At 42.2% G+C, this 14,814-nt stretch overlaps 1 protein-coding gene across 2 annotated transcripts in view; it reads left to right on the top strand.

The window, feature by feature from the left end:
• The first annotated feature begins 3,058 nt into the window (after window positions 1-3,058).
• Window positions 3,059-14,814, top strand: part of LOC109872079 (amyloid beta A4 precursor protein-binding family B member 1-interacting protein) — a 22,890-nt gene continuing 11,134 nt past the window's right edge. The window contains exons 1-7 of one of the 2 annotated variants that reach the window (XM_031806975.1): window positions 3,059-3,210; window positions 11,293-11,352; window positions 12,917-13,007; window positions 13,264-13,499; window positions 13,846-13,923; window positions 14,251-14,410; window positions 14,677-14,798. In XM_031806975.1, the coding sequence (XP_031662835.1) occupies window positions 11,293-11,352; window positions 12,917-13,007; window positions 13,264-13,499; window positions 13,846-13,923; window positions 14,251-14,410; window positions 14,677-14,798 (747 nt within the window). In that variant the 5' untranslated portion in view covers window positions 3,059-3,210. The remainder of the gene's footprint in view (window positions 3,211-11,292; window positions 11,353-12,916; window positions 13,008-13,263; window positions 13,500-13,845; window positions 13,924-14,250; window positions 14,411-14,676; window positions 14,799-14,814) is intronic. The other variant, XM_031806974.1, reaches the window with a different exon arrangement.

The following is a 14,814-nucleotide window of genomic DNA, read 5'->3' as shown; positions in this document are numbered from 1 at the left end:
TTCTGAAAAATTAGCGAGAATGATCACATCGCGTCAGTGGATAGCCAGATGTCCTTAGATTTGTTCATGCACGTCATTGGAGCGAGACCTTTTCTTTCTCTCTTGTATTGAAAAGTTTACCGTCCGGTTGAAATATTATCGATTATTTATTGTAAAAACCAGCTGAGGATTGATTATAAACAACGTTTGACATGTTTCTATGAACTTTACGGATACTATTTGGAATTTTTGTCTGCCTGTCGTGACCTGCACGAGCCTGTGGATTACTAAACAAAATACGCCAACCAAATAGAGTTTTTGGGATATAAAGATAATCTTTAATGAATAAAACGAACATTTATTGTGTAACTGGGAGTCTCGTGAGTGCAAACATACGAAGATTATAAAAGGTAAGCGATTCATTTGATAGCTTTTCTGACTTTTTGTGACCAACCTACTTTGCTGCTAGCTGTTTGTAATGTTTTGTCTGCTGAGAGTTGTCCTCACATAATCGCATGGTTTGCTTTCACCGTAAAGCTTTTTTGAAATCTGACACGCCAGGTGGATTAACAACAAGCTAAACTGTGTTTTGGTATATTGAAATTGTGATTTCATGAAAATTCAATATTTTTTGTAATTTGAATTTGGCGCTCTGCAATTCACCGGATGTTGATGAAAATGATCCCGCTAAAGGGATCGGTGCGCCAAGAGGTTTCAATTAGCCTAATATTTCATACAATATACAGCCAAAATATCAACTGGCAGCTGTAGGCTAAATCTGTGTCACTAGCTAGGTTTCCATCCAATTGGCAACTATTCTAAAATCCACATTAAAACAATATGCAATTTCCATCTCATTGACCTGTTGAGGATAAAATGCTGTGTGTGATGACGTTGGGCACATAAAAATAAATGTTGCAGTAAATATCCATGTACAAAATACATTTTAAAAAGTTAAATGAGTGTTCATTGCATTTTCAACCCTACTGATGGGTTTCTTACAAAAAAATGTGTTATAGTGAGTGTGTCCACTCTGGTTTTGGTACGTGTGCTGTAGCCAACAGCTTTAAGATACAGTGTGGGTATAGCCTACATGACGAAATCATTATGGACCAAATATATTTTTTATTAGTTAAATGGCAGCCAAGCATCGATGATCATGTCACCAGAATAAGACCCTCGATATTTATTGGAAAGGAGCATCAAGCTCATCATCGTGAACTTTCACCATCCTGTAAAGTTCTTCATAACGTATTTCATCTGTAGCTTAATAAACTGCATGCTTTCCCATGGAGTCGTAGAGGGAGAACCACACAACATCACGTGACTCCAAGTTTACTTCGATATGATGGTTAGTTATTATATCAATATTTGCGCATAAAAGCATTTTACCAACATTTCTCACATAATACATTTTACCGACACAAAAATATCCCACTTTGTTTAGCATATTTTGTTTCGTCGACATGTGTACAGTTTATCAACAAATGTTCTGCCTGTCATTTAAAAAAAAAAATCTGACATGTACTACCTGCATAAAAAGTTTGGATGGAAACCTGGTTAGTGTGTGTTTGTCTTTCTCAGTTCTCTCTCCTCGACCGCACTGTCTTTTGTAGCAGCAGCTGGTTTGTCGGTGCTATAAGCCTAACATAATTTCTCAGCACAGACACAGTCTTCACACGTTTAAAAGCGTTGGCCTCAAGAGCCTTTTTTTTGTCGCTCTAACTTTTTCGGCACCACCTTTCTGTTTTCAACCAGCCCACCCCCCGAAAAAAGATGATTCGGTCCATCTAGCATTTGCCAGAATTGCCGGATGGCCAATCCGCCCATGCCTCCGATTTTGTTACGCGCTGTGAGTTTGTTTTTAGTTTTCGACCTTACAAACTCAAAGTTATCTGTCTAGTATTTAATTAATTGTGAATTAAAGTAAATTAATCAAAAGGTACTGTTAGTTACTGTAAATTATGAAATCACAAGTTAATGTTTGATTTACAATATCATTATTATTATTACATCATTATTGTTATTATTTGCCTCTTTGCTATTTTAACTTCGGAATACAAGCTAATGAAAAATTTGAAATAAAAACAACAGAATAAATTCCACGCTAAAATGTATTTGAGACTTCGACAGGGGACGGTATGTGTTTCAGACTACAGACCTTTTGCCCCACAATATTAAGTACTATCAAATTCACTGAAGGGGTGAATGGCAGCTCTGAGGGGCGAATGACGGCTTTGATCTCCTCTCTGACATTAAGTGCGCAGCGACAGACTTTCTAAAACACAAATCTAAGGAATCGTAAAAAGGAGAGATGAAAACCTAAGTCTGTTGTCTTTTATGTATACTTTACAACCTCTCCGTTTCCCTCATCCTCCTTCTACCATGTGGCTTTGGTTAAAAGCACGAGCCTCCAGTTGAAATTCAACCGTGGTTGAATGTTTCCTCTGCTTGCTTTCTTTCATTAAAAATATCACAGGCTTTAATAATGGAACTCCCACAAGCACATAATTTACTCTGATGACTGTGGAGTAAAGAGGACTGTGTACAGGAATACTCCTATATATATACGGCCTTTTTCAGCCTAATTAGGAATTGCTGTCAGGACCACACGTGTGTTTTGACGTCTACCTCTACTCTGTAAACCGATGAACTGACAAACCCTTTAGGCTACATCTTGTCATGTTATTAGATGGCCTATGATGCATTCAGTATCATTCCTTGTAACATTAACACCAACTTTTGTCGCATTTTTAAACTGCGAATAGAGTCCATATCAACTTTATGACATAGTTATAAAAAACATGTATGAAATCACAACCTACAGTCAAATGAAACATTTTCAAAGTTTGAACATTGAATCCTCCCTCAAATCTGGACAAGCCCCAAAGCAAATTCACAGTAAGCTTCCAACATTTTGTTTGAACCTATCCTGTATCCTCAGACCAGTGCAGATTAAGCAGAGGAGACAAGAAGAGAAAGCCACCTCATGCTTAGATACAGTACAAACCAAGCCTTTTGCTGAGTCATGCCACAGTGAGAAGGTCAACTTCCTCACAGAACAGGAAATAGAGCCCACTGATCAGACAAGTCTCAGTATTCATACCAGTTCCAGATCAACCCCACGTGTGCAAGGTGCACATGTACTTTAAGACACAAGAACTACAGATACAATATCTACCGTTGACTCTATGACTGGAGAGTAACCCGCGAGATCGTTCAACTACAAAGGTAAACACTTTGGTTGTTTTAGACAGGATCTTGTTTGTCTTTTGAAATGTTTATCTTTGAAATGTACGTCCTTTGACTTTGATGACTTTGCTTACTTAATACGTCTGTGAATGGACGCTTTACTTGTAGCGTCATCGTCTGTTGTGTTATCTTACGGTCTGGAATTACACTCTTTCCAGGTTTGAGGTTTAATGCTTCTTCTGGTACTGCCAAAGATAAGGGCGTGGTTGCTCTTAATGCGATGTTGAATTGCTCATATTTGGCCTTGTAGCTTTTTCATGTCATGCTGAAATTGTTATGTGCTACTACAGTACATTACTATCACAAATACAGCCCATTGGCCAGTTTAGGGTTAAATACTTGAACATACACATCAGCTTTGGTTAAATAGGCAATCTGGGATTGGTACATCCTTTGTGGACTTATAATTAATGATAACCATTGAATGCCAGATTGCCCAATTAAAGCAAACACATGTCTTTTTACAGCAGCAGCCAGTAATTGCTTATGTATTCAATTATAAAACAGAGGGAGCATTTGACCACAAGAACATTCAACATATGTAGCCTACAGTCACTATCAACAAGCACTATATCTCTCTCTCTCTCTCTCTCTCTCTGCACAATAAATCATTGTTGATAAGGCGTTGGCCTTTCTGTCTGTCTGTCTGTCTGTCAGTCAGTCTGTCTGTCTGTCTGTTCTTTAGTGTGTCACTTTATGTGTCAACGCAGAAGTAACATGTCCACAGACCACAGTGGCAGCTGAAAGCAGCCTCTTTGCTAGAACAGGATGATGTGGAACGTCTATTAATGTGCCTTTGTCAAACAGTTTCAATGAGCTATCAGGTCAATGGGTGGCTGGCTGGGTGGGTGGCTGGATGGGTGGCTGGATGGGTGGCTGGATGGATGGGTGGCTGGCTGGGTGGGTGGCTGGATGGGTGGTTGGATGGGTGGGTGGGTGGGTGGCTGGCTGGATGGGTGGCTGGATGGGTGGGTGGCTGGGTGGGTGGGTGGGTGGATGGCTGGCTGGGTCGGTATTTGGGTGGGCGGCTGGCTGACTGGGTGGCAGGCTGGGTGGCAGGCTGGGTGGGTGGATGGCTGGGTGGCTGGGTGGGTGGGTGGATGGCTGGGTGGGTGGGTGGCTCGGTGCGTGGGTGGCTGGGTCGGTATTTGGGTGGGTGGCTGGGTCGGTATTTGGGTGGGCGGCTGGCTGACTGGGTGGATGGGTGGCTGGGTGGGTGGATGGCTGGGTTGGTGGCTGGGTTGGTGGCTGGGTGGGTGGGTGGATGGCTGGGTGGGTGGCTCGGTGCGTGGGTGGCTGGGTCGGTATTTGGGTGGGCGGCTGGCTGACTGGGTGGCTGGGTGGGTGGATGGCTGGGTGGGTGGCTGGGTGGGTGGGTGGATGGCTGGGTGGGTGGGTGCGTATGTGGCAAGGTGGATGGATGGAAGGAAGGATGGGTGTCTGGCTGGCTGGGTGAGTGGATGGATGGATGGATGGATGGATGGGGATGGCTGGGTGGGTGGGTGGATGGATGGATGGATGGGTGGATGAATGGCTGGGTGGATGGATGGGTAGATTGCTGGGTGGGTGGGTGGATGGATGGATGGGCCTTTGTCAAACTGTTTTTTTGAGAAGTATCTAAACGTCTTGTGCACTAGACACTTCATCCCTAAGCTGTGTTGAGTTGATGGAGCTGAGTGTCATGAGAGGAGCATGTTGTTTCCAAGCCCGCGATATGTCACAATGCCAAGTTTGTTATTTCCCCCTCCATTAAAAAACACACAGGTCCTGTCAGATAGAATATAGCAGAATCAGGATCTGGAACAAAAACTCCACATTGTTTTACATCAAGCATTTTGACATTCATATGGAAACAATAGTCACCCCATGCAGCCCTTTTTCTGTTCCTCATTACAGCTTAAATGGATGGTCTGTTTACTCGTCTGGCGAAACAGAATAGAGTGGAACTATTCAGGCGTTAGCTATGCTGGGTGGACAAGGACTCAGAGAGTGAAAGAAAGTTACTATATATATATTTACTAAAGTTCTAATCTGGACCAACAAAACTTGGTTCAGATGTATTCTTTACTCCATACTATGGCTCCTCAATGTGTCCCTACATATGGTCTCGTTATGCTGTTCCGATGTTCATACGAGTTATGGTTATAGAATGCCTCTCACCTTTGGCGAGACGGTGCTCTTATCTAAAGAAAATACTTGAAGAGGTGATCCATTTGGCCAGAGCTGCCTGCTACACATGTACTGGTGCATATTTTACTTAACGTTGGCAATAAACGCTCCCCATTCTCCATATGGATTAACTCAGTAGCTAACCTGAACAGGCCTCTCTCAAAGAGCATCAGACTTTGCTTATGGGATGGTTTATTGTGCCGCATAGACTCTCTGTCTTAAAGGTCCAGAACAGGATTTCTCTGTGTTTTATACACCACCGTTCAAAAGTTTGGGGTCGCTTAGAAATGTCCTTGTTTTTGAAAGATAGACAATTGTTTTGTGCATTAAAATAACATCAAATTAATCAGAAATACATTGTTAATGTTGTAAATGACTATTGGAGCCGGAACGGGTTATTCTTAATGGAATATCTACATAGGCGTACAGAGGCCCATTACACTGCCTTGCAAAAGTATTCACCCCCTTGGTGTTTTTTTCTATTTTGTTGCATTACAACCTGTCATTTAAATGGATTTTTATTTGTATTTCATGTAATGGACAAACACAAAATACACTGCCCCAAAAAATAAAGGGAACACTTAAACAACACAATGTAACTCCAAGTCAATCATACTTCTGTGAAATCAAACTGTCCACTTAGGAAGCAACACTGATTGACAATACATTTCACATGCTGTTGTGCAAATGGAATAGACAACAGGTGGAAATTATAGGCAATTAGCAAGACACCCCCAATAAAGGAGTGGTTCTGCAGGTGGGGACCACAGACCACTTCTCAGTTCATATGGTTCCTGGCTGATGTTTTGGTCACTTTTGAATGCTGGCGGTGCTTTCACTCTAGTGGTAGCATGAGACGGAGTCTACAACCCACACAAGTGGCTCAGGTAGTGCAGCTCATCCAGGATGGCACATCAATGCGAGCTGTGGCAAGAAAGTTTGCTGTGTCTGTCAGCGTAGTGTCCAGAGCATGGAGGCGCTACCAGGAGACAGGCCAGGACATCAGGAGACGTGGAGGAGGTCGTAGGAGGGCAACAACCCAGCAGCAGGGCCGCTACCTCCGCCTTTGTGCAAGGAGGAGCAGGAGGAGCACTGCCAGAGCCCTGCAAAATGACCTCCAGCAGTCCACAAATGTGAATGTGTCTGCTCAAACGGTCATAAACAGACTCCATGAGGGTGGTATGAGGGCCCAACTTCCACAGGTGGGGGTTGTGCTTACAGCCCAACACCGTGCAGGACGTTTTTCATTTGCCAGAGAACACCAAGATTGGCAAATTCGCTACTGGCGCCCTGTGCTCTTCACAGATGAAAGCAGGTTCACACTGAGCACATGTGACAGACGTGACAGTCTGTCACATGTGAGAACGTTCTGCTACCTGCAACAGTTCCTGCAAGAGGAAGGCATTGATGCTATGGACTGGCCCGCACGTTCCCCAGACCTGAATCCAATTGAGCACATCTGGGACATCATGTCTCGCTCCATCCACCACAGACTGTCCAGGAGTTGGCGGATGCTTTAGTCCAGGTCTGGGAGGAGATCCCTCAGGAGACCATCCGCCACCTCATCAGGAGCATGCCCAGGCATTGTAGGGAGGTCATACAGGCACGTGGAGGCCACACACACCACTGAGCCTCATTTTGACTTGTTTTAAGGACATTACATCCAAGTTGGATCAGGCTGTAGTGTGGTTTTCCACTTTAATTTTGAGTGTGACTCCAAATCCAGAACCTCCATGGGTTGATAAATTTGATTTCCATTGATAATTTTTGTGTGATTTTGTTGTCAGCACATTCAACTATGTAAAGAAAAAAGTATTTAATAAGAATATTTCATTCATTCAGATCTAGGATGTGTTATTTTAGTGTTCCCTTTATTTTTTTGAGCAGTGTATAATGTTTACATACCCTAATTACTCATCTCATATGTATATGTATATACTGTACTCTCTATCATCTACTGCATCTTGCCATCTTTATGTAATACATGTATCACTGGCCACTTTAAACTATGCCACTTTGTTTACATACCTTACATTGCTCATCTCATATGTATATACTGTACTCGATACCATCTACTGCATCTTGCCTATGCCGTTCTGTACCATCACTCATTCATATATCTTTATGTACATATTCTTTACCTCTTTACACTTGTGTGTATAAGGTAGTAGTTGTGGAATTGTTAGGTTAGATTACTCGTTGGTTATTACTGCATTGTCGCAACTAGAAGCACAAGCATTTCGCTACTCGCATTAACATCTGCTAACCATGGGTATGATTTGATTTGGTGAAGTGAATTATTTGTTTTAACAAATTAAAAACAGAAAAGTGGTGGGTGCATATGTATTCACCCCCTTTGCTTTGAAGCCGCTAAATAAGATCTGGTGCGACCAATTACCCTCAGAAGTCACATAATTAGTTAAATAAAGTCCACCTGTGTGCAATCTAAGTGTCACATGATCTGTCACATGATCTCAGTGTATATATACACCTGTTCTGAAAGGCCCCAGAATCTGCAACACCACAAAGCAAGGGGTGAAGACCAAGGATCTCTCCAAAAAGGTCAGCGACAAAGTTGTGGGGAAGTACAGATCAGGGTTGGGTTACAAAAAAATATCTGAAACTTTGAACATCCCACAGAGCACCATTAAATCCATTATAAAAAAATTTGAAGAACGTGGCATCACAGCAAACCTGCCAAGGGAGGGCCGCCCACCAAAACTCATGGACCAGGCAAGGAGGGCATTAATCAGAGGCAACAAAGAGACCAAAGATAACACTGAAGGAGCTGCAAAGCTCCACAGTGGTGATTGGAGTTTGTGTCCATAGGACCACATTAAGCTGTGCATTTCACAGCTTTACGGAAGAGTGGCCAGAAGAAGTAAAAAATAACCAAACACGTTTGATGTTCGCCAAAAGGCATGTGGGAGAGTTCCCAAACATATGGAAGAAGGAACTCGGGTCAGGTGAGACTAAAAGTGAGCTTTTTGGCCATCAAGGAAAACGCTATAACTGGCGCAAACCCAACATCTCTCATCACCAAGAGAACACCATCCCCACAGTGGAACATGGTGGTGGCAGCATTATGCTGTGGGGAAGTTTTTCATCGGCAGGGCCTGGGAAACTGGTCAGAACTGAAGGAATGATGAATGGCACTAAATACAGGGAAATTCTTGAAGCAAACCTGTTTCAATCTTCCAGAGATTTGAGACTGGGACAGAGGTTCACCTTCTAGCAGCACAATAACCCTAAGCATACTGCTAAAGCAACATTTGAGTGGTTTAAGGGGAAATGTTTAATTGTCTTTGAATGGCCTAGTCAAAGCCCAGACCTTAATCCAATTGAGAATCTGTGGTATGACTTAAAGATTGCTGTACACCAGCGGAACCCATCCAACTTGAAGGAGCTGGAGAAGTTTTGCCTTGAAGAATGGGCAAAAATCCCACTGGCTAGATGTGCCAAGCTTATAGAGACATACCCCAAGGGACTTGCAGCTTTAATTCCTGCAGAAGGTGGCTCTACAGAGTATTGACTTTTTTTGGGGGGGGGGGGGGGGATAGTTATGCACACTCAAGTTCTGTTTTTTGTCTTATTTATTGTTTGTTACACAATTAAATATTTTGCATCTTCAAAGTAGTAGGCATGTTGTGTAAATCAAATGACACAACCCCCCAAAAATCAATTTTAATTTGATGTTTTAAGTCAAGAAAATAGGAAAAATGCCAAGGGAGGTGAATACTTTTACAAGTCACTGTATCAGCAGCCATCAGTCCTGTGTTCTAATGGCACGTTGTGCTAGCTAATCCAAGTTTATCATTTTAAAAGGCTAATTGATCATTAGAAAAAAAATTATGTTAGCACAGCTGAAAACTTGAAAACTGTTGTGCTGTTTTAAATAACCATTAAAACTGGCCTTTAGATACTCAACTAGTCTAGAGCATCAGCATTTTTGAGTTTGATTACAGGCTCAAAATGGCCAGAAACAAAGGCCTTTCCTCTGAAACTCGTCAGTCTATTCTTGTTCTGAGAAATTAAGGCTATCCCATGGAAGAAATTGCCAAGAAACTGAAGATCTAGTAGAATGCTGTGTACTACTCCCTTCACAGAACAGCACAAACTGGCCCTAACCAGAATAGAAAGAGGAGCGGTGCACAATTGAGCAAGAGGACAAGTACATTAGTGTCTAGTTTGAGAAACAGACGCCTCACAAGTCCTCAACTGGCAGCTTCATTAAACAGTACCCGCAAAACACCAGTCTCAACGTCACCAGTGAAGAGGCGACTCCTGGATGCTGTCCTTCTAGGCAGAGTTACAAAGAAAAAGACATATCTCAGACTGACTAATAAAAAGAAAAGATTAAGATGTGTAAAAGAACACAGACACTGGACAGAGGAACTCATTGGATGTGTCAGGGCTTGCAAACACGAGCCTACCAGACGAGCTAAATGCCTTCTATGCTCGCTTCGAGGCATGCAACACTGAACATTGTGTGAGAGCACCAGCTGTTCCGGACGACTGTATGATCACGTGCTCTGTAGCCAATGTGAGTAAGACCTTTAAACAGGTTAACATTCACAGTGACAAGTACTCAGTGCATGCGCTGACCAGCTGGCAAGTGTCTTCACTGACATTGACGAGGAGACGGCCTATAGGGAGGAGGTCAGAGACCTTGCAATGTGGTGCCCAGACAACAACCTCTCTCAACGTGGTTGTAGTGGAGAGGGTCGAGAGCTTCAAGTTCCTCAGTGTCCACATCACTAAGGACCTATCATGGTCCAAATACACCAACACAGTCGTGAAGAGGGCACGACAATTATCCTCAAAGAGTTATACAGCTACACCATCCTGACTGGCTGCATCACCGCCTGGTATGGCATCCGACCGCAAGGCGCTACAGAGGGTAATGCATACGGCCCAGTACATCACTGAGGCAGAACTTCTATACCAGGACCTCTATACCAGGCGGTGTCAGAGGAAGGCCCTAAAAATGGTCAAAGACTCCAGCACAGTTATAGACTGTTCTCTACTGCTACTGCAGGGTGGGATTGAGTTTGACATCACCAGATGGTAAATTAGTTAATAGACCAATAAGACAGAGAGTTCCAAACCTCTCTGCCAATAACAGCTAGTTTTCAATTTTCTCCTCCCTACTCAGACCACAACCAGATTATTGCTTTGAGAAATTGCCCTTTCCTAAGAAGCTATTTTTTAAATTCGTTTTGACCATTTGAATTGAAAACAATCACAGTAAGTTACTTAATTGTTACCCAGAAAGGATTTGATATTGAGATAAAAACAGCTGCATTGAACCTTTTTAAAAAGCAACTCTTGTCCTCTAATAAAAATGAGTCCACCTCTCAAAGTACAAAGCAACATGGAAGCACTTTGAGCTGTCACATACCACACCGCCACATTGAGTCTATGTGCCACTATGGGTATTTAAAACATGCTAACTGGGTACCATTCACTTACAGCGTTTTTTTTTCGGTTAGAAAAATGCTATAGCAGTTGGTGTCAGTAAAAACCAAGGATGGGATTACAGCCTTTCTTTATCCATAGACTGCATTTATGCAATTTAGCTGAAATTATCCCTTTAATTATGATTTTACAAGTTGAAGTGGTTTTGGTTGATTTGGGCTATTCTCTGTCAACTCCAATGATGTCATGTTTACGGCTCACAGGAAGTTGGTGGTCACCTTAATTGGGGAGGATGGGCTCGTGGTAATGATATTAAACATGGTTTCCATGTGTTCGATGCCATTCCATTCACGCCGTTCCAGCCATTATAATAAGGCGTCCTCCCCTCAGCAGTCTACACTGGTTGGGCTCATTGATGGTCTTCTTGCGTGTAGCCATTTATTTTAAACAACTGCTGCTTGTTCTCTGTAACAGATGGAGGACATAGACGCCATGTTCACTGACCTGCTGGGAGAGATGGACATCCTAACACAGGTAAATTATCACTGGGACCACTCTTATTCATAAACTACACTTCCCATGATTCATCACAAATAGAATACAGGCCTAAAGTATGTGTATTGTATGCCATGCATTAAACTCCTCTTAAAGGGACATTTCAGTATTTTACACCTTAACGTTAGATTTTTAGTACCTTTTATTTAAACTAGGTAAGCCAGTTAAGAACATATTCTTATTTACAATAACGGGTCTACCCCGGCCCAATTGTGCGCTGCCCTATGGGTCTCCCATTCTTGGCCAGATCCAGTCCCTGCAGTGACACCTTTTGCACTGAGATGCAGTGCCTTAGACCGCTGCGCCACTTGGGAGCCCAAAACGCTGATTGCGTTAGATAAAGTTAGCTGAAGTTTATAGTGGCTGTTAAAAACATGGATGACATATTCTCCAGGCCCATAGACTACTTTCAGGGTGAGGAACCATCTAACATCAAGTTGTAAAATATGGATCTTCCCTTTAATGAATGTAGATCTAAGGACAGGAATGGTCCTAAATGGCAATACATTAAAATCGTACACTACGTAATGGGTCAATTAAACCTCATATGGAGAACCACAAATGTGTCACTGTCTAACAGGGTCTGATCCAAATTAGGAAGAAAACCATTTTTATTTGAATAATCATTCTTCCTGAATTTAAGAGGATAAAATGTAATCCAATTATGGCCATGATTGGATTTATACATAATTTGGGTTATTGCCTGGGAGCATACATCCCAGGTTATTGCCTGGGAGCATGCAGGCTAATCAGACCTCAGAATCCATCCATGGTTTGCTACCCAATGACTCAAAGGGCTAAGGGTTTAATTGAGCGTGGCTTTGAACATGAAAACAGATGTTTGTCTCTACATTCATCAGGTTTCATGTGTGCCAGGGGAGATCATATGCAGGTCGCACACTTCTATAGACTGTTTAAGATATATCATTACTGGTGTTGCCTGCTGGGGATGTTTATGAAAACATTGCATTACATCTTTAATAATCAGTTTCTCTCTGACATCACATCATTGCCGTAGTGCAGAATTATAGCTTTCTTCTTTATATTTCTGTTATCTTTCTATTTGACATTAAAAAACAAATACAAGGTCTGAATTCTGACTGTGTTCCACACAGCTTATAAGCATGGCTACCCAGAACGTCCTTGAAGAAAATAAAAAAAACGGAATGTTTTTCTAGAGGGCTTTCTTAGAATGAACTTACAAATGCTGCAAACATTGTTGGAGTGTTCTCTACACTCTTAGAAAAAAAAGGTGCTATCTAGAACCTCCCCGAATGAGAACCCTTTGAAGAACCCTTTTAGGATTCCAGTAAGAACCCTTTTGAATTCCACAGAGGGTTCTACATGGAACCCAAAAGAGTTCTACCTGGAACCAAAAAGGGTTCAACCTGGAACCAAAAAAGGTTCTCCTATGGGGGACAGCCGAAGAACCCATTTGGAACCCTTTTTTTCTAAGAGTGTATGTAAAACATACAATTCCTGTCTGTTCATGTCCTAAAATATCTGTATTCAAACTCTTCATCTGAAACCTTTGTCTTGACAGAGTCTTGGGTATGAAACGGACTCCTCAGAAATATCATCCAGCAGTTCACAGATAGAAAACAACTTCTCTATTGGGTTCACAGATTTGAAAGGTGAAAAACACCAGCAACACTAGGTCATCAAACATTAGAACAGTTATCTCTAGAGTTGATGCATATGACACACTGTAAATGTATTTAAAGCCTTGCTTGCCAATAACAACCTTACTAAGCACATTTGACTAGTAAAATAATTAGACTGGTAAAATAATTAATTCGAAGGGAAGTAGTTGTGTTGTCACATTTACTCACAACCCTTTTTGATCAGATAAACCCTACCTCCTCTAATTTTCATCTTCCTCTCTGGTAGAATCTCTAAATGAGCTCGAGGATCACGACCTTGACGCTCTGATGGCTGATCTGGGGTCAGATTTGACGGAGACAGAGGAGACACTGAATGCAGCCAAGACGGGACATGTCCACACACAACAGCACAAGTCTGGCCTCTACACCCCGCAACAAAATGTCCAAGCACCTATCCCCTCCTCCTCATCCTCCTCCTCCTCCTCCTCTCTCCCTCCTGAACCCTCTGAACCACTGCCAGCGGTAACTTCCCATAGATATACTGTACGCTGTAATGTGTGACTGACTGGGGTTGGAACGCGGGTTTCCTGCTCACCACAAGACTGTTAGCCCTCTGAGCTAAAAGCTAGGCATTAGCCAGGGGAGCTAATGTAAATCTTCAGGTCTCATGGAAGAACACGTAACTATTTATGTTAAAATGGGGTACACAACATCAGGCCTTTGAGTTCTGCAGTTATTTATATTTCTGTATATTAATGCATTTGAACTTTTCTGTTTTTGTAGCTATTTACTTCCGATATACAGTAAAAGGTAGCACTGTTTTACACTCTTGCTCTTTTAATTAAACATCATACCTTCATTTTTCCAGGGAGAGGCTGAAGCACAAGCCAAAGCTGCCAAAATCAAGCTGGCGCTGGAGAAGCTAAAAGAAGCCAAAGTTAAGAAGGTACATTGGGTTAATTTCACTAAACCGGCTATAATAGCAGCTTCACTTTGTGAGGAGTTGAGATACCTCTATATCATGTATATCACTGTGGGGTTTGGAGGAAAACACCTATATATATATATATATATATATATAGGTGTTTTCCTCCAAACCCCACTGTAATCATCTAGTAATCATTGTGAAATGCTCTTCACATAGAAATAGAATGACTAGAATGGCTATCCCCATTCAAGTCAATGATCTGTGATGGGTGAACCGGTGGCCATATTGAGTGTTACCCAATAAATACTTATATGTCTATGGTTGTTCCTATGTACATCCTTGTAGTTGGTGGTCAAGGTGATGATGAGCGATGGCAGCTCCAAGACACTGATGGTGGACGAGAGACAGACGGTGAGGGACGTGTTGGATAATCTGTTTGAGAAGACCCACTGCGACTGCAGCGTGGACTGGAGCCTATGTGAGACCAACCCTGAGCTGCAGGCTGGTGAGGCTCACACACCAGACCTGGGTTCAAATAGTATTTGTTTCTGTCAAATACTTTGAGCGTTTGATTGAGCCTGACTGAAATGGCAGTTGGGTGTCGGGTTTGTACTTTTTAGATTCTTCCATTGGTTCCATTGCACCAAGCAAGTTCAGTCAAGTGCAGTCAAAGTATTAGTGGTATGATTTAAGATATGATATTGTACAGTATGATTTAATGTACATAATTTTCAGAAAGCAATTGAAGTTCCTATTTTTTTCTCAATACAGAAAGGGGGTTTGAAGACCATGAATATCTGGTGGAGCCTCTTTCTGCATGGACACGAGACAGTGAAAACAAAATCCTTTTCCTTCTGAGACCCAACAAATATCTCCTCTTCAAAGACCCCCAGGTGAGTACAGTAGAGA

The sequence above is a fragment of the Oncorhynchus kisutch genome, linkage group LG27 (genome assembly GCF_002021735.2).
Source record: "Oncorhynchus kisutch isolate 150728-3 linkage group LG27, Okis_V2, whole genome shotgun sequence".
Taxonomy (NCBI): domain Eukaryota; kingdom Metazoa; phylum Chordata; class Actinopteri; order Salmoniformes; family Salmonidae; genus Oncorhynchus; species Oncorhynchus kisutch.
This window is presented reverse-complemented; position numbering and strand designations above follow the sequence as displayed.